This window comes from Aspergillus uvarum (genome assembly GCF_003184745.1).
Source record: "Aspergillus uvarum CBS 121591 unplaced genomic scaffold BO82scaffold_53, whole genome shotgun sequence".
Taxonomy (NCBI): domain Eukaryota; kingdom Fungi; phylum Ascomycota; class Eurotiomycetes; order Eurotiales; family Aspergillaceae; genus Aspergillus; species Aspergillus uvarum.
In genome coordinates, this window is record NW_020291350.1 from 92,023 (window position 1) to 110,607 (window position 18,585).

The window sequence follows — 18,585 nt, forward strand, 5'->3', positions numbered from 1 at the left end:
CGCCCTTTGTTACAGGCAGTGAGCGACTTCGGAGCTTTGCGCTCACTATTGCTGGCGAAAAGCTCTTGCTTTTTTTTTTTTTTTTTTTTGTTACGAGCATTTTTGGGGTCCGGTTTTCGTCACCGTTTCAAAATCCCATTATCTTAGTCCTTCCATTTCGCCATGTCGACCTACATTGAAAGTGAGAAGACCTCGGCAGTCACCGAGGTACAGCCTCAGCCACCAACAGAGAAAAATGAGCAGCTTCACTCGGTGACTGAGTCGCCGGCGATGGGTTCTCAGGACCAACCAGGGGAACAGCAGCAGGAGTCGCAGGAGGGACGGTTTCGACAGCTTTTCCGTTATATGCGCACTCGCGATTTTTGGCTGCTCATTTTGTTAGGGTGAGATCCATTCGATAAGTTCCAGACCAAGCCCCCGTCACTAACTCAAGCCACCTGTCCAGTCAAGTTATTGCTCTCGCGAACATCAGCTCTTCCACATTTTCCACTCTTCTATCCAATGAAGGAACCAGTATCCCCGCCTTCCAGACGCTGTGGAACTATGTGCTCCTGAACCTGGTGTACACGAGTATCACTATCTACAAGTACGGCTTCAAGAAGTGGTTTCGCATGCTGTACACCGACTGCTGGAAGTACTTCATTCTCTCCTTTCTCGACGTTGAGGGAAACTACTTCATGGTGCTGGCCTATCGCTACACCTCACTTCTGAGTGCCGAGCTGTTCAGTTTTTGGACAATCATCGTGATCGTGATCATCTCATTTATCTTCCTGCGTGTCCGGTACCACATCACGCAGTATCTCGGGATTTTCCTCGCCTGCGGCGGTCTCGGTCTTCTCATCGCATCAGATTATCTCCGTGGGGCTAACTATGCCGCGTCGAACAAGGTCAAAGGAGATCTATTCGCCTTGCTTGCGTCTACCATCTACGCCTTCAGCAACCTGTTCGAGGAGTTCATGGTTTCGAAGCGTCCTATGTACGAAGTCATTGGCCAGATGGGTTTCTGGGGTATGTGGATCAACGGTGTGCAGTGCGCTATCTTTGATCGGAGTTCTTTCCATGGTGCCACTTGGAATGGCAAGGTTGGAGGCTATATCGCCGGATATACCATCGTCCTTTTCATTTTCTACACCCTGGCACCCATCATGTTCCGGCTTTCGTCAGCCACATTTTTCAACATCTCCATGTTGACCATGAATTTCTGGGGCTTGATCATCGGTATCCAGGTCTTTCACTATTCCGTTCACTTCCTCTATCCGATCGCTTTCGTTCTCATTGTGGTCGGTCTCTTTGTCTACTTCACCAAGGAGAGTAAAATGGGGGAGGCAGCCAAGCCATGGCTCGGTGAGAACCAGGAGCTTGGTGTTGATGGCGTGGGTACCGCTCGTCGTGCGCAGAACACTGGGCATGCTCTTGTCTAGGCCGATCCTAGCAGGGGGGCCAGGTGGGGAGACGTTCAATGTCGGAATGGAAGCAATGTGCTGTGATAAAAGTTTCTCTTGTTTACCTTATTCTTTTTCTTTTCCCCGCTACCTTATATATGTACTAGAATCAGTTAATATGCATAATTAATGCTAACAGAATAATGACGACATGAGTCAATTGGATGGATGTGGTTCTCTCTTCCTCTCATAGGCACTTCGTTATCTGTGTATCCGGTGTTATCTTTCCTAGGTTCTAGTGCATTTCTGCTACCCAACATGCTAAGCTACGATCTGGCACAGCCTACTTGCTTAGATTGAAAGACATATATGTCTCATTGAGCCCATTGGGAAAGTCTTCTTTTCAATCTCAACGAGTTCAGAGGGATGGGTTCAGTACAGCCCTTTCAGACTATCTTTCACCGTCATTACTAATATTGCGTCAACTAACCATGTATCGCCTCCACCATCATCACCAATGTAAAGACTGACGCCAACTCGTGATCGCATGCTTGATGCATGGCGCCCGACGGGTGTGATAGCCGAGATGAAAAGGACAAACATCGACCAGGTTTAGCTCGACTGCCGCCACTGCGGGCTTGCTACCATATTTTAGCCACTGTGACTGACATGCAAGCTAGTTGGAGTATCGAGGAAAGTAAGCTACTTCCAGTCGAGCGCCGTTCTTTCTTATCATTGCAAGAACAACAACAAAAAAAACCCCCCGGATAAATTCTGACAGGAAAGCAGGATCGAAATGCTTGACTGAGGACGCAGGACCGATGTAGGTCACCTGCTCCTGCTTACTCAATAGCCCGAAACGAATGCAGGGATCTTTTTTCTCTCCTTTCGCGATAACCTTCAACGATACCTGCAGCTGCCGAGTTGCCTCTAGCCATCTATCTCTACCTGTGCCTCGTGCAGAAGACTAACTACACAGGACGAACTGCAATAAATGCGATAAGACAAAGAAAGAAACTGCCCCGGCAGGCCTGGTGGGGACAAGTGATCCACATTTGAACCTGTCAAACAAAGAATCAGTCGGATCCAGCGGCTTTAATTCTTTCCCCCCCCCTTTCTTTTTCGAACCTACCTATTGTTGTACTGTATCACTTTGCTTAGCTTCGTTGCTTTGCTCCGAGATGCTCGAACAAATCGGAATATAGGTTCTGACGGACACTGTAAAAAAAAAAAAAGAAAAGCAGCGTGCTTCAGTCTCCGTTCCATTGGGCCACGATGGTCTTAGCTGACTAGTACTAGGTAGTCTACTAAGTCCGCAGGTATAGGGCTATTGAAAGATAGGAAGAAGGAAAGGCAGGAAAGGATCAATCTGAGATAATGGAAGGGAGAAAAAAAAAGGAAAAAAAAAAAAAGAGTAGGTATGCTCGTACTGTACGTCAAATGTCATGTGAACGTTGCTGGCACTGAGGAAAAACCTCTTTCCCAAACAAAGCATTAGGTCAGGCAACCCTGAGCCCTGCTTTGCGACAGGCAGGTATGGTACAAATTCGTAAGTACTTTTGTTGGCGGAGAAGTCAGATTTGACCGAGTCCGGGAACTGGCCCTTCCGTTCCCCAGTGGCTGAAGGTGAGAAACATAATGATATTTACTATGTACTATGTATTACAAAGAAGAGACGGGTATGCGAATCCACACAGAACCAACTCATCGGTCAGTCCCACATATCGAAGATGATGGTCGGAAGGTTATACTCGACTACCTATGGATCTCCTGGAAATCAAGTTCTCGATCGCTTGGCTGCAAATCCCTTGACTGGTTTATGTACAGTACCTGACCCGACTCGGGCCTACGATCGTGTGATCCGAAATGGAAGGCCAGGTCGTCGACAACTGTGGGGCCCATTGGCGAAATAACGACTCTTTGTTAGCCCCAGTGCCCCACCCAACCTTGATGATGGTACCTTGTCAACCAAGAATCGGTGTCATATCATATTTCACCCCCCTGCCCCCGTCCAACCTACCTGACATGATGATTTTCACGATGGCACTCGGATACTATGCATAGCTTCTGGTGGCGGTGCGAAGCTTACAAGTACTTAGTAGATCGGAAAACCAGCACCCCCCCGACGTCATCGTACAGACTGTTTCCCAGTCAGCTGGGCTCTGGGTTCGGTACCTTGTCCGGTTCGAATTCAAATTGCCTTTGATGTGGGTGATGTCAGATTAAGTACCTGACCATGTTCCACTCCCCCCTCCCCCCCACTCACTACAGAGCGACCGTTGAATGAACGAACCTGTAGGGTACTGAAGATAGGTCTAAGTTCGAAGAAAAAATCCTGCGCCTCAAATGTGATACATCATAGAACAACCCAAAGATTCTAAGATCTGACTAAAGAAAACAAAAGAGGGAAATGGTATATCCGGAGCAACAATCGCTAAATCTAACAGAAGAGGCTCAATAAAACACATATAGTCAAAAAAGTTTCCAAGAAGAATAGAAAGAAAGCACGGGGAAGCCGCTAGCAAATAGCTGACAGCCCACATAGTCAAGGTGGTGCTATTTGGACGGAGAAGAGTGTGCTCGACTCGTAGCGCGTGCGTTTCTTTCTTCCTCTGAAGATCGGTTAAAGTCAGTGTCGGTGAAAAGATACACGCTGGAGCTGCGTCCGCATACCTTGGGCCTGCTTAATTTGGCGGATGGTGTCATTGTGAATCTTGGCCCATTGCGCCTGGTAGTCGGCTAGAGTGGGCGTGGATGATTGATCCAGCTTGTTGCTGCCGGCTCCCGACTTGGTTGCTGTGATTTTGCGGTCCATTGTGAATCTTTCTATGTGATTTAGATATCGATGTCGGAAAGAATCGAGGTGGACGTAGGCCTGAAATAAGCTTTGGGGGAGGAGTGAATCGGCAGAAAGTGTGCAGTCGAGGTAATCGATTAAAGGATGCGTGAGCGTTGGGGACTATACTTCCGGGGCGGTCTTGAGGATCCATGATATTTATATCCTTTTCTGCTCCCGAAACCTCGTCCTTGCTTAACTTGTCTAACCATCAGTTTCACCCACTCTTCTGCGGGTCAGTCGACCAGGTTTGTAATTCAAACCGTGCCATGTGGCCGCCTAGCGATGAGGCACCCGCCCTATGGATCCGGCTTTGTTCGTTTGCTTCCCTTGCATTCTCTGTCAGTGTGGGTGTCAAAAAAAAAAAAAAAAAAAAAAAAAAGCTCCCTGAAGGGGGAGGAGGCCTGAAGCTGACCAGTGGCAGGTAGCCTAGCAGATGAGAACCTGATTCAATGACCAGCTGCAGCTCCCATGAAGACCTTGAGAGTGATTTAATGAATCAATTATTTTCTTCTTCTTTCATACAACTGCAGTTCCTTGACCGCCGATAGGGAGGAAGAAGCAAGATGGGGATATTGAATCTCAGGAACTGTAGACAACAAGTTAGTACTAAGAGTCATCTCTTCCTTCGACTCTTGTTCCCTTTTTCTTTTTCTTTTCTTTTCTGTTTTATTTCTTCTTCCAGGGGGGGGTTTTTTTTTTGTCATGCTTCTCGATTTCTTTACATTGTATCAGGATCAACCCTCGGTCGGCCCTTGCCATCTGGACCAGGCGAGGCTCCGATTGGCCGGGGAAAGCCCAGGCGCGGCCGTGGCATCGATCCCATTGGGTTTAATTCAGATCAGGGAACAAGGAGTCGAGGGCGGAACGGAACACGTAGTGATGTTGGACTGTTCGTCGCAGGGTTATGTGTGACGCTCTGTCGGGATCAACGGTTCTGGGCTGATTGGCCTCTTACTCTCCGATCCACTCATGCGGATGGCGTTCCGCGTCTCGATGGTCCCCTGGATCCCCGGTATTTGGGCACCGATGAGCCGGTTAGGCTATGTGGGCACCGCGAAGTCAAAACAGGAAAAGTGGGCGGGATTGGCGGGACCAAGCTAAGAATCATCACCCAGATGATGAGAGTGGTGGATTCGCAGTATTGTGGTTGGTCTTAAAAAGTTAAAGTATGAGAGTGTTTGGAACTTGGAAGTAGTAAGAAGATTGTACAGAGATAGTAAGGATGGCGGGTGGTGGTGGCAGAATCGCGGGCGGAAGTCTTGGATGATGCTAACAAGAAACGACACCCAAACCAAAACAACAAAGCTCTTCTTGCATGGAGGGTATTATTTCCTTGATTGGGACATGCAGCCACGATGACTGTCGCTTACTTGACTGCTGGTACCCATTTTCACCAGTCGAATCTGAGGCAGTCTCTTTTTCTGGAGCAGTTCAATTCCAAGCACTACCACTGATAGAGTACACCACACCAGACAAGCAAGAAGGCTGTCTCCCCACCTAAAAAAAAAAACAACCCCTCCAAATGGATTGGTCACTACCGAGTCCTGCTCACTCCTCTTCGGCTCTCCCTTTTCATGCCGGAACCCACTGCGAACAGGTCAATAAACTTCCACCGACCCATATCGGGATACAGCTTGAAGCAATGTATCGTCCCCTGAGATGGTACGTACCGTACTTTTCTCGATCGTACTATCTACACACCAGACGGCCACCACGGATCTGGATCCGATCGGCTGGTCCACTACAGTCTGACCCATTCCGGGCCAAGTGAAATGGCGTCAGGCGATCAGTGTTAGTCCAATCGGGGAACTTGCAGAGCCCCAGGTAGATCCACCGGTAATGGAAGCCCGAAGAAGCATTCGGTTAAGTCTTGTCTATTTTCACCGCCACTTCTGATAGATCCAGTTCCAGCCTCAAAGAAGAATGAACAGGCCAGTCTTGGCCGGGGCAGACCGGCAGAGGATATTAGAGACCGCCAGAACACGACCTACGGCTTGGGCGAGGTGTCGTGAAACAAACGTGTTGTTGTCGGGCCCACAAAATATACATAAACGACTGGGAAATTCCAAAAAAGGTCCCAAATCCACTGACCAGGCATATTCTTTGACGCAGCCAAATGCGAAGCTTGAGAGAAAGGACACATCGCACTGAGTAGGGAATACGGATTGGCAGGCCATGCCCGATCATGTTGGTTTGCCTACCGACTTTCCTGGTTGCACCGTTGGTTCAGAATGCGTGAGTCCCAGACATTTTACTAGGTATGTTATGCTGCTGTGTCACAGCATCATCATACAAATGCATGCCTCGTTAGAAGCCTTGTGCGCTGATCGCTGTCTTAGTCGTCTGCCTTCGCTAATTTTAGGTTCTGTCAACATCGACGGACTCCATGTCTCGGCCATGTTCTTCTGCTTCATGTTCTTACTCATGCCACTACGGCCGAGTAGTTTTCTTTCTTTCTTTGTTCGCGGGACTGAGCTGTACGACACCAGTTCGCCCCGGTCTAATTTCGGCTGTCTAGACCCTGGTCCTTGTTGAACCTGCAGCCGTCCCGGGCTGAGCCGCAGTTTTGAGCCAAGTTTTCGACTCTCGGGCAAGGCTTCTTGATAAGCGATAAACTCGGAATAATTAGCAATCATACCATCTCTGTTTGACACAGGACGAGCTTTGAGCAGTATATTTTGAACTTGATTCATGAAGAGACATTTAGGCGCTCATTCTAGATGTTTCATGGTGGATCGGCATGCTGAGGCAAAGACTTCCTTTGAATGAGACGCGCGTCAGTTATGATGAGCAGGGCTGCATGACTGAATGGAATCCCAGTGTTTGGTCAGCTTGTGGCGTCGCTATTGACTAGGATCTGACAATTGAAAAAAGCATGCCTCTTGGCAGACCATTCTTGCACTTTCCCGCACACAGAAGGGATACCTGGTCTCGGGTCGAGATGACTTGTCGCGTCGCAATTTCAGCCTATGCTTATACTAATTGCTCAGAAGACTGACAGAATTGCCCTATTCTTTTGCCTGGCTGGGACTGAACTCTTGCAAGCCAGGGCACCTAAATGCCGCTTGTTGCCGCCAATTGCTGCTTAAAATGCCGCAGAGGATGTGCACTTAGAAGTGGAAATTCAGGTTGATTCACAGCTTGCAAAAATAGGAAACGTGATGCGAGTGGCCCTCTCCTCCATCCTTTTCCAAAAATACATTATGACTCCTCGAAAAACGCCGCTGAACCCGCGCACTATCTCAGTCCTACCTGCGTCCCGTTCCTGGAACAGCATGTCAATGTAAGGTTTTCCTCCCAAGGGCCTGGATCGCGGCTCTCCAGTATCGAGAATTTTTGTGCCAACCGCGCTGTCACATAACCTGCCTCTGTCAGTGCATACTGCTGACCGACGCAAATCCGTGGTCCTCCGTTGAAAGGAAGATATTCCCAGCTTGGGCGTAGGTCAGCCCACCGCTCGGGTCGGAACTCTTGCGCATCCGAACCGAAGAAGTCTTTGCGCCGGTGCATCGCGAAGACAGAATACGAGACAACGCTGCCCTTCGGCACGAAGATGCGGGACTTGCCATCCGGACCACCACCAGTAGGAAGAATGGTGTCGGTTTGGGCAAAACGAGCGTTAGCTGGAACCACGGGGTGAATACGAAGCGCTGAGGGCGTCAGTCAGTGCAAGTGACCCTAAAGAGCGAGCGAATGACCTTGGACTTACATTCATTCAGGCAGTACTTCAGGTACGTCAGGTTGCGCAGCTGCTCATATGTAGGCGTACGCCCTTCAAGGGTTGCAACTTCCTCGCGCAATTTGTTCCAGACTTCGGGGTGTTTTGCAAGCATGAAGAACAAGTTGCTCAGTAACGATGCGGTGGTATCTCTTCCAGCCAGGAGGACATTGATCAGCTCGCTACGAATTCGTGTCCGGTCACCAGTCTGCTGCGCCAGACTATCAAGGAACAAGTATCTGTGCTTTTCCTGTGTGTCTTTCTCTTGACTGTACCGCTCACGTGTCCGTAGCGCCTTGTCGACAAACTGCTCGACTAGATCATGGCATATACGATCGCATTGGTCGGCTTTGCGGTCGCGATAGAGGTATCTTAGCTTGCCCAAGCGCGCTCTTGTGGCAATAGCATACTGAGAATAATTGAATGCCTTGGCGAAATCCTTTTCTTCCTCTATGCTTTGAGGGTGCCCCGCCCTTCGCTTCTTCAAGCTGTGTACGCTGTGCCCAAACAGGAAATCGGTGGCAGAGTCGATGGTGAATCCGAAGAACAGATCTTGAAGATCGACGGTGGTTCCATCGGTGGGTATGAGGGCCAGCAGATCATCCATAAGCTCCTCGAAAATGTCAAGATGGGCGACCTGCTCCTTGGCGAAATTCGGGCGGACCATAGCCCGCGACTGGGCCCAATGCTCGCCATCTGTTGTGAAGATACCATGGCCGAGGAGCGGTCCGAAGGAGTGGATACGATCCCCCAGACCATAGTCCTTGAAACGAAGAGAGAGAATGGTTTTCACATTCTCGGGATCGCGCGTCGCGATCACGGTTGTGCCCAGCCGACGAGCTTGGAATGTGTTACCGTAGGCCTCGAAGCGGTCGACACTTCTCTCGAGAAAGTTGTGTTCTTTGGCCTCAACCATCCGCTGATAAATCCCATCGAGACCGAAAAGAGGGTCCCATTCACGGAGGGTGGGGGGTGGTTGGCATTGGTTTGCTCTGGCCATGCGATATTGCTTCCATCGACGATTCAAATAAGTGAGGATTGAGCCGAGGACGACGACAGCGGCAGCGAAAACCGCAACGGGGTGGTGGGGTGTATAGGCAGTCATAGTTTCAATTCGTGCCAGCCCTCCCACTACTGGCGATGATAAGTGATGAACTAGCTAGCAAAAAGGAAAGGGAGGGGGGAAGTTGCCGATGAAGTGGCTTTTATCCAAGAAAGGCGAACGGCTTGTGATGTGTTTTGCCCGCCTGCCTATGTTTAGCCGGGGTTCGGACGGGCGTAAATCGAAGACCGAGAATGCAAGTGTGCTGATGCTTCGACCTGTGAAGCTTAACTGAGAGCGGAGATGCTTGCGAGTGGAACCAGAACTGCAGGCAGAGCATTTATTCCTTTTTTGATTGACACATGTATAGCTTCTTCTTAGAGGCATGAGGGAGGACATCGACGAAGCCGCCTTTCAATGACGACTGTGCCAACTAATAGCTGACTACCTGTTACTTGTTTCGAGATTCCGAGATATCGTACTAGTAGGTACCATGTTGGCCCGCACAGTGAATCGAGATTACGATTACGGGGCTCGGATGAAGTCATCTGGTACTCCATACAGAACAAAGAACTCTGTCTTTCCGCCCAGCCGCAAGCGGTTTGGCTCGATCTTTCCCCGCAGATTTCCATGAATAAACCAAGATGTTTGGCATGAGCCGAGGTAGATACCGCGTCAGCCTCTTCCTTTGGCGTGTCTTCAGAAGTCTCGACAGCCGAAATGGAGGTCGTCATGGAGAGAGGGGTAAAGCGATAAAAGAAAATCAAAAATTCAGATCAATGCGGAGTAGGTAGTGAATATCCTTGCTGCCTACAATACGAAATTCACCCAGTAATACTGACTGACTGCCCCAGCTGGCTGGTACAGTAACTACCACACGACACTCAAAGCCTTAACTCCGTGTCCCTTGGGCCTAAACTCCGACACGGCCCTTCGGCATTCGGATTGCCCGAATGCCTTTCCAGCCGGTCGGTTTACAGACGAGGGAGAGGAATGCTGGACCTTCTATCAACTTGGAAAACCAAACACAAAAAGGTACCTACGGAGTCGAAAAGCACAGGTGTTGTTAGCGGTGACCTGAAGTACTGTACATACAGCGCAGTACAGTCAGTACTTGCTTGGGTCAAAGCTCTCACTCACCGTGGCAGACGAGGTCGGAATAAGCACAAGCCCCCGCCCCCTTTGGCTGCACTGCAACGACTTTGATCCTGATCCGGGAAATCCTTCGCATCTCACCCGCAGCGCTAGCTGGCTCCTTCAGGTCTCACTAGGTAGAGTCTTTGATCGCTCGATTGGGGCGGGTAGTGGGGGTCAGCCGGTGGATGTTATACGGGCAGGACTTGCACTGGTGTTTGTACAGTGCTATGAGAGCCTTATTTACAGTTCCACCACCTTCTACCCCACCACTCTCGCTTTTACCTTGCATGTTAGATGCTAGCCCAACAGTTATCGAGTTAGCCGTTATGGTCGATCCTACCTTCTTCTCCTTCCTCAATCAAGCCTCTTAACCTGACTCAGCCTTCTATAACTTGCAGAAAGATTCTGGCGCATGCAATTTTATTGGAGTAATATCAACAATCTCAATACAAACATAAAAACAATGGACATCAACAACGGAACAACAACAAACTATCCGGATAGCTTTTCACTCATCTGTCTCTCTTCCTGAACCCCCTCCCCTCGGGTAATCCGATATACAACCGGTTTGAGGGCACCCTCTAAACGTAGGTGACCTCGACGTTAGATCCAGAAACGCTGACGGAAGTCAAGACCTCGCCGTTCTGCTGAATGTCCATAATGGTGGCACCGGAAGGAGTGACAGTCTCGCCATTGCTGATAGCCACAGCTCCAGTGAAAGTGACAGTGCCGAAGTCAGCAAAAGCGACCAGAGAGTCACCGGACTCGAAGTCCTCAACAATCCATTCCGCGTTGGTTCTTGATGATGGGTTAGTTCTTCTTGTCAGGTATAGTATCAGGGATGGTCATGACTTACTCGCAGAGGCTGCCCTGGACGTTGCCGCTGAATCTGTGGGTGACGGATTGACCGGTGGAGACGTTCTCGACAGTGGCCGAGCCACTGGTCTCGCTGGTGGCCTTGACGGTGACCCTGATTGAATCACCCTCGGAGATCTCGAGGTTGTCGAAGTTATAGGCGTAGTCGGGGTACCATTCGTACCAGGCAGTGTACGAGGTCTCGCCGTCTTCGTAGCAGAAGTCGATACCGGTCTGGAGGATGGCGGTCTCGCAGGTGTCACCATCAATACCGACCCAGGCGGAGGCACAGTACTCGGAACCACCGCCGAAGCCACCGCCGAAGCCACCGCCGAAGCCAGAGCTTCCACCGGGGGCAGAAACTGCGGGCACGACAAATTCGCCGGTGACCTCGGTGTAGCCCGAGCCAATCAGAACCGCACCGGCCCAGTTGGAGCTGTAATCAACCTGGGAGATGTTGGCGTGCTGGAGAGGCGAGTTGGTGACAGGGCTCAACGGAGGGTTGCTCTTGCGCTTCAAGCCGGTGGCACGGCGGGCTTCGGCGCGGGCACGACGCTTCTCAGTGAGAGGAGCAGCCAGAGCAGCGCTGGCGAGGAGGGAGCCGGTAAGGATGGTGGTGAACTTCATTTTGGCAGAAAAAAGGGTTTTCACGAGGGGATAAAGGCAAGTACTGAGCAGAAGAGAGAACCAGAGGCGATGCTTGAAGCTGTCCGATGCTGGATGGTTTCAAGATGGCTTGAGGAGAGGTTTTCAGTCCTTATTTATATGTTGACAGGGCAGCTTTCTGCTCGTCTGGCCACGGACATGATCAATTGACGCTGCGCGATACTCAGAAAATTGGTTGTTGGCTCATGCAACCTCATCAACAATGGCTCCATAATCGTGATAGTCCGGCGGAGATTACTCGCTAAGGCCGGCGACAATATCAATTGGAGAACGGAGTCGACCGTTCGCCGTCGGCCCTGATGGGGCATTACTCCATCCTTCAGCAACTATACAGTAGCTGCAGAAAGATCCGTTGGCTGTTGATGAAGTTTAGTCAGTGGGTGTCGTTCGATGGAGCCCTAAGTATCCACTTTGACTCGGGGTAAGAGAGAGTGGCGGGCGCGCGGGCCTCCAGCCAAGACTACGGGGGGCTCCTCAAGCATTTCCTTGAGTATAGTGTGATGGTGTCAGTCTTCGATCTGTCTCCGTCTATAGTCACGGCTCTCTTGTCGGCGGCCTACCTTTGGTCAATTCCTCCAAGTGGCTTCGCGATGCTCATGCCAGCAACGCAACAATTCGAATTAGAACACGAGATAATCGGTTAGAGCTAGGTATAGTTGGTGCCTGGCGAGTCAATATCCCCGACAGCAGTGATTGGTGGTAAGGCCTGTGCCTCCCTCGACCGAGGAATGAACGGAGGTCCGACGGGGGGGAGGGGGGAGGGGGGAGGGGCTTATCGGTAGCGACAGCCGGACGCCATCCTCAAGCCATGGCGCTGACGAATAGTGCACAGATGCGAGGTAGACCTAGTGGCGGCGCGAGTGGCACAACAAGCTTTGAAAAATCAGGACAAGCCTCCCAGACTCAATTTGTTTGTATGATAAGGGAGGTTGTTCGGGGAAATTGTGGATGGGCCAACACTCGGAGATACATTCGTTTGCCAGGAAATAAATTAATTAATGCGCGGGCCGGAGCGGACTCCACTCCGTACCGCCGATCTTTTCCCGCTCTGGCTGGCTCTTCTTCCTTCTTCCATGAACTTGTCATCCGCCAACGTTACAATTCTTCCTGGATTGAACAATTACAATCACAATCAATCAATCAATCCATCAGTCTGCTGCACTAGGCTGGAAAGAAATAACCAGTTCTCAGTTGCTGTATTTGTCCTCAGTTTCCAGCTTTGAGCAACTTCTCCTATTCAAGCAGCTGCTCCGTGAGGGAGCAATTGGTGGGTCTCCGCATTCGTGATGGCTTCCAGAGATGCTTATCATGCTCATGCTGATAAGAGGCAAATGCTACTGCAGAATTAGTCTTCACTTGGCTGCAGAAGCTGGAGAAACAATCCTTCGACTGCTTATCATTCCCTATACATGCTCGGATGACCCGGATACTACCCCTGGTCTCTAGGGTCAGTCAACGAGGGGTAAGTTCTGACTTCTCCTGAAGACGCAAGGCACAGCGTGAGCGAAGCCAACTACAACTTCGGCTAAGTACTTACGGTCTACGACAGTTGATGCACCGGCTTGTCGCGACTTTGGATACTTAGGCTATATTGGGCCTAATGGCAATCAATGAGGTTTATTTGCAGCTTCCCCTCACTCCGTCTTTCCACCCCGACCTGCAAACTTCTATATTAGGGCCGCGAACTATTCAGCGCTGCGGGAGTTTGTGCAGTGTGACAAGGTGGCCAGTTATTATTATGATGTAATTGACAGGTCCTCGAGTCTTCTCTCGTATGCATCGACCAAGTCATGGCAGCATGCACCATTCAAAGACGAACCACTACAACGCCGGCTTATCTCGAGCTAAACACGTTCAGCGTCGGTCTCCGACGAGAAACCTTGCCACTCATTCAACAGCTTTAAAGTGCGCTCGCATTTGCTTCGGATGGTTTCCACCGCGTCTGGGCCCAGCGCCAATTCTCCCGGCCACTCTCGGCCACTGGCCTCGTTGTCGCCGTGGATGACATCCAAAATTGGGGCCACGGCTTTTGTTGGGTCTCCCCGTTGCTTGCCGTGAGCATTGCGGAAGTTTGCGAACGAAGCAGCCGTCAGGTCTCGATACTCTAGAATGTTGGTCTCAACAAATGTGCTGTTCCGCGGGTTCAGGAGATCTGTACGGAATTGGCCGGGTTCGACCAAAAGGGTTCTTATGCCTGTGCCGGCGTTCTCTTGGCCAAGCGCCTCGGTGAAATCTGGAACGCAAAATATGAATGTCTATTCGTGGTCAGCAGGGGTGGGGTCTCAGCTCACATCGAAAAGCCGCCTTGGAAGCACTATAGGCACCCACACCCTGGTACGTCTCCCATGCACAGAGGGAACCGATGTTGACGATCGTTCCCGCACGGCGACGACGAAAATGTGGCAGCAGAGCACGAGTGAGACCTATGGGCCCAAATACATTTGTCTGGAACTCCCTGAGGCATTCCTCGTAGCTACTCGGGCGGTCAACAAGGCACTTTTTATCTACCCCGAATCAAACCATACCTGAGATCTTCTACCGCTCCGAAGAGTGTGTAGCCCGCATTGTTCACCAGTATATCGACGCTGCCATAAATCGCAAGAGCTGCTGTTGCTGTTCTAATCAATTCCTCCTGCGATGCTGTCACATCAAGTGTGAGCGTAGCTGCGCCGAGCTCTTGCAGAGGGGCGAGCTTGGCAATATCGCGGGCAAGCGCGATAACTTTATGGCTTCGGTAGAGTGCCTGGCGGGCGATTCGTAACCGAGTCCCGACGAGCAACCGGTAATGAGATAGATTTGAGACATGATTGACACTTCGAAATTCAAAAAATGAAGTTATGTACCATTCATGACTATCAAGCATCCAGAAGGATATGCGTGGTGGTCGCTTGCCATGGTGTTGCCGAGTCCGAAGAATTTCGGGCAACGATTGCGATCGACGTCAAGTGGCAGCGGCTTCGCCACAAGTCCTCCGACAGATCTCGGGGATCTACGAAATGAGGTTTCATCTCAGAAACTTGCAGCTACGTCATTTGACAGGGTCAGTCTGATGGAGTATTCAGAACAGTCTATATTTTATTTTGTCTATCCAGGACAGTTTCATCTATACTAATTGATATCTATCCAGCGACCCTCCGGTCTCTCTCTAGGAGAGATCAAGAAAGCTGCAAAGCCCAGGCGATCTTTAACTATCCGCTGTAATCGATGGTAACGGCCAAGCGGACCGCGCCGCTCGACAGGTTTCCTCCAATACCACCCACGGCACTCTCGGCGGACGTGTAGGCGTTATCAACGGTACCGGCATCGGTGGTGATTGAGGAGCAGGTACCGCCCAGAGCATCGCAGATCTTCATGCCTTGGACGGTCATGCTGGCATCCTGGGCCTGGATGGCGCTGACATCGAATCCGGACCAGCCGTTGTTGGCATCGGAACCAAAGTCGAACTCACCCCAGGTGCACGCATAGCCACCATAGCTGTCGGTGGGGAGACTGCTGCCCGCAGCGGCACCGAAGCCACCATTGGAGTTCTCCATGAAAGCGACGTACTTAGTCTCGCCGGCGGCCAGAGTGAGGCTGAGAGCAGAGTAGCCGTACCAGCCATCCATAGAGCCGTTGGGGCCGTACTTGTTCCAGAAGACGACGGTCCAGTCTTCAGTGTTTTGGCCCGAGATCTGCATCACATACTCGTACGAGGAAGCCTCGTCGGCTGAAACCTCGATCATGTTGCTGCCCCAAGGGTTGCCGACGTTGCCTTCGTATGTGTTGCCAGAGCTGTAGGAGGCGGTGCTGGCACCGAAGCCAGAGGTGGAGTAGCTTCCACTAGCCGGAGTGGCGGTCCAGTCGGAGGAGACCGAAGAGGACGAAGTGGCGGAGGAAACGACGGAGGTGGTGGAGGAAGCACCCCAGTTCCATTGGCGACGCTCGTTGCCCTGGGGCACAGCGAGGGTGCGGGTGCTGAGGGCGCCCAGCAAGAAAAGAGAGCGGGTGATGAACTGCATCCTGACTGACAGTATGAAGACAGTGAGTGTGGACTTTTGAGTTAGAGAACGTTCCTACGCGTCAAGCGAGGACTATATCCGAATGAAGTCGGAAAGAAGGAAAGGCTGTCGATACAATCAAGTATCGACGACAATTGAAAGAGAATGTGAGTTACGATTGTAACTAAACAAAAAGACTAAACGAAAAGACTGAACGAAAAGACCTGATGTCTTTACTGAAATGAGAGTGACTGATGAACGAGTAGGTGCACAAGAAGGAGGGCATCGGCCCTTCTAAATAGCCTGCTTGAATCGACCCTGTGGGCCCCTCATCCGCATCCCCTTGGGTAAGGCTCTGGTCTAGACAATTGGGTTTAGAACGCCGAGAAAGGAGACTGTGCCACCCAGAGTGGGAACGGGTAAAAGAAGAGAGAAAGGGCAAGGGTGACGAGCGAATGCGTCAGCTTCAATCGATTCAGGAACCATGGAGAGGATCAGAGGCAGTGACAAGCACAGGAAGCCGATTGGCTGTGGGGCAGAAAGCTGGGGACAAAAACGCTATGAGCATGAATGGCCACGCAGGATGGACAGCGTGGATTTAGTTAGGGTTGGAAAGACTCGACGATGTGGGGAAAAGACTGGAACAGTTACAGAGGTCTATTTGTGAAGGAAGACAGCAGCGGTATGTATTACCTCTCTTCTCATTTCTATTTGCCGTGCCACAAACATGGCGGACAATCAACCTTGCGAGGATAGGCATCTTGAGACAATACCAAGAAGATGCCTTTGTATGCACCGCCTGCTTCCCTTGAAAGAAGACGCGAAGCCGAATGAGAGCCAGGAGCGGGTCCGAGTACAGATTCTTCTACTGGCGCTAGTCAGAAGAAGATTGGGAAGTAGACTGGGGCACGAGAGCAATGTATTATTCAAGAGGATTCGCATGGACTGTGGGCTCGGGGACTTTGCTGCCAGTGGGGACTCAAGTTTCCACTTTTTATCTGTCTTTCTGGCCTCTGCTGCTGCTTGACAGCTGTTTGTTTTTTCCAGCTAGGCGAGGTCTTTTCGCTCGATTCCTCGAGGTCACAGGTCGCTCTTCTTCGCCCTAGTTCGTCCTTTTGTCATCCCTGTAGATGACAAAAAGAGCCCTCCCGTCGCACTGTTTCTACAATGTGCTTTCCAGACCTAAAAAAAAAGCGCACTTCACCCAGATGCCCTCGAAGACCAACAAAGCGCAAGCAGAACATTGCAGCCACGGCTCAAGACTCTCGGCCAGGGACCGCTGCTCCACTTTTCTCTGTGGACTAGGCCCAACATGTGCATCTCCGCTGACTCATCTAAAAGAGCTTCTTCAAGACTGACCAATGGTGGTACAATCCGTAGTTGATATTTGCCCGGGTCAAGCGCTCACAAAGCTGATTGGTGACTCTGCAACCACGGACGAGATGATTATATTACCTGTTCAGGCCAAGATGCAAGCCCCGATCCATTGGGACCGGCCCTTCTCCCAGCACAAAATTCGCACTCCTACCATACCACTGCACCTCCGGCAATGGGGCTTTTAGGGTAACCGCGACGCATGGAATGGTCGGTGTGCGCGTACCTGACGATGAGCCAGAGATTGCACCTCGTCCCAGCCAGCGGATTTCCAGTCGGTTACTTCCATCTGGTCCACGCCTTTGACCATAATTTACTTCCTTGGACCAATGTTTGATTTTTCCCGAAAGAGAAAGAGAATAAGGAAAGGATACCGAAGGGGAGAGCCTTTGGGGCTACTGATTCCATGCTATAGGGCAAGAGTTTTAGGGCAGCATGCACACACTACACTGCATGCAATCCACTGAGACTGGCTGGATTCCTTTTGTCAAGTGGGACACAGTGCAGTACCTCCTCCACTTTTAACTCAGGCCCTGCGAATGAGACTTTGACGGGATTGGCGTGCCCTAACGGGGTACTTGCACAGCAGGCAAGTTTGTGCTATGTGTCCGCTCCACCACCTTCTCAAGGTTCTAGACTTTGACTTTGCGCATCACGCAGGATCTTACGAAGACAATCTAGCCACCGGAGTTCAACTCGTTCAGAAAATAAACGCGCCGGCATTGAGGTCCTGCTCCATGTGCCCGTGACTGAGGGTTACCTAGATAGTTCAAGCCATTTGTCGACTCGTTATAAGCAAGCGTTGAGTCGCTTGGAGCGACAGCGCGTCACGCGGGCTTTTGTCGGGAACCGTCCACAACCTTACCCTGGACCCTTGTGCCCCCGCCCGCGAGTTTGACCTACGACGACAGATCCAGTAGAGTCAATCAAGTGATCATTTGATCTCATCAAGGTCAATGCCCGACTGTAGTGGTATGTGAAGCCTCGCTATAATAAACTAATAGGGAACGCCACTTTCGTTCGCTATACCGAGATATTCGTTATACGGGGGTCACTTTATATGAAAACGGCTGAAAAGACCCGAAAAACCAGTTCGTTCTATGGAGGAATTCGTTATAGCGAGTTTCGGTATCAAGAGGATCCACAGTATCCCAGTTCCTTTCCTCGCCACGCGAACTTGGAAGTCGAACTCGACCATCCAATGCAGTACCCATCTTGTCAAAGTGACAGCCATTTTGACTTTGTGTTATCAAGGCTCGGGTTAATGGGGGCGAGTTAAATGCTTACAAAGAGTGGCCATCGTTGATTTATGAAGCCGAAGTGCAGGATTCGGTTCCGCTGTTATCCGACAGACTGAGCTTGCTGGCCTGCGGAGTGGGTTTATGTGGTCAGGAGAGGGTCAATCGATGCTTTATCGGCTCTTGTGATCGGGGCCTGTCTCTTTACAGTCGAGTGCATTGGCGACTTGGTCCGGTGTCTTGTCAAGGTGGCAGATAAACTGCAGTATGGGCAAGGGTTCAAGCTTCTATTTTTTACTTGCAGCTGCAATCGCGATATAGCTTCTACAACGCAATTTCACTTCTGCTTCCAAGTGT

At 50.8% G+C, this 18,585-nt stretch overlaps 6 protein-coding genes across 6 annotated transcripts; 1 reads left to right on the forward strand and 5 right to left on the reverse strand.

The window, feature by feature from the left end:
- The first annotated feature begins 69 nt into the window (after positions 1 to 69).
- Positions 70 to 1,632, forward strand: BO82DRAFT_357080 (DUF914 domain membrane protein). Its single transcript, XM_025635915.1, has 2 exons — positions 70 to 383; positions 446 to 1,632. The coding sequence occupies exons 1-2, from the start codon at positions 163 to 165 to the stop codon at positions 1,419 to 1,421; spliced, it is 1,197 nt and encodes a 398-aa protein (XP_025488909.1). The 5' UTR covers positions 70 to 162; the 3' UTR covers positions 1,422 to 1,632.
- A 2,121-nt stretch (positions 1,633 to 3,753) lies between these two features.
- Positions 3,754 to 4,328, reverse strand: BO82DRAFT_357081 (uncharacterized protein). The gene is made up of 2 exons (XM_025635916.1): positions 4,056 to 4,328; positions 3,754 to 3,994 (listed from the first exon to the last, which is right to left on the reverse strand). The coding sequence occupies exons 1-2, from the start codon at positions 4,195 to 4,197 to the stop codon at positions 3,939 to 3,941; spliced, it is 198 nt and encodes a 65-aa protein (XP_025488910.1). The 5' UTR covers positions 4,198 to 4,328; the 3' UTR covers positions 3,754 to 3,938.
- Positions 4,329 to 7,458: 3,130 nt separating this feature from the next.
- BO82DRAFT_290504 (cytochrome P450) lies at positions 7,459 to 9,044 on the reverse strand (the record flags this gene model as incomplete). The annotated part of the gene is made up of 2 exons (XM_025631688.1): positions 7,459 to 7,871; positions 7,931 to 9,044. 2 exons carry the CDS (start codon positions 9,042 to 9,044, stop codon positions 7,459 to 7,461), a joined length of 1,527 nt encoding a protein of 508 aa, XP_025488911.1.
- Positions 9,045 to 10,699: 1,655 nt separating this feature from the next.
- Positions 10,700 to 11,600, reverse strand: BO82DRAFT_290609 (A4/G1 family peptidase; the record flags this gene model as incomplete). Its single annotated transcript, XM_025631694.1, has 2 exons — positions 10,700 to 10,916; positions 10,975 to 11,600. The coding sequence occupies 2 exons, from the start codon at positions 11,598 to 11,600 to the stop codon at positions 10,700 to 10,702; spliced, it is 843 nt and encodes a 280-aa protein (XP_025488912.1).
- A 1,883-nt stretch (positions 11,601 to 13,483) lies between these two features.
- Positions 13,484 to 14,444, reverse strand: BO82DRAFT_376982 (putative short-chain oxidoreductase; the record flags this gene model as incomplete). The annotated part of the gene is made up of 4 exons (XM_025637557.1): positions 13,484 to 13,872; positions 13,931 to 14,112; positions 14,165 to 14,360; positions 14,402 to 14,444. 4 exons carry the CDS (start codon positions 14,442 to 14,444, stop codon positions 13,484 to 13,486), a joined length of 810 nt encoding a protein of 269 aa, XP_025488913.1.
- A 220-nt stretch (positions 14,445 to 14,664) lies between these two features.
- BO82DRAFT_151627 (putative allergen) lies at positions 14,665 to 15,876 on the reverse strand. The gene has a single exon (XM_025630175.1). The coding sequence runs from the start codon at positions 15,635 to 15,637 to the stop codon at positions 14,828 to 14,830; it is 810 nt and encodes a 269-aa protein (XP_025488914.1). The 5' UTR covers positions 15,638 to 15,876; the 3' UTR covers positions 14,665 to 14,827.
- Positions 15,877 to 18,585: the final 2,709 nt, after the last annotated feature.

Excerpts from the sequence above, each read along its gene's own strand:
- BO82DRAFT_357080 (XM_025635915.1), top strand. The coding sequence starts at position 163 with ATGTCGACCTACATTGAAAGTGAGAAGACCTCGGCAGTCACCGAGGTA. Across the intron at positions 384-445 it reads TGGCTGCTCATTTTGTTAGG|TCAAGTTATTGCTCTCGCGA; the intron begins GTGAGATCCATT and ends CCACCTGTCCAG.
- BO82DRAFT_357081 (XM_025635916.1), bottom strand. The coding sequence starts at position 4,197 with ATGGACCGCAAAATCACAGCAACCAAGTCGGGAGCCGGCAGCAACAAG. Across the intron at positions 3,995-4,055 it reads CCAAATTAAGCAGGCCCAAG|AGGAAGAAAGAAACGCACGC; the intron begins GTATGCGGACGC and ends ACCGATCTTCAG.
- BO82DRAFT_151627 (XM_025630175.1), bottom strand. The coding sequence starts at position 15,637 with ATGCAGTTCATCACCCGCTCTCTTTTCTTGCTGGGCGCCCTCAGCACC.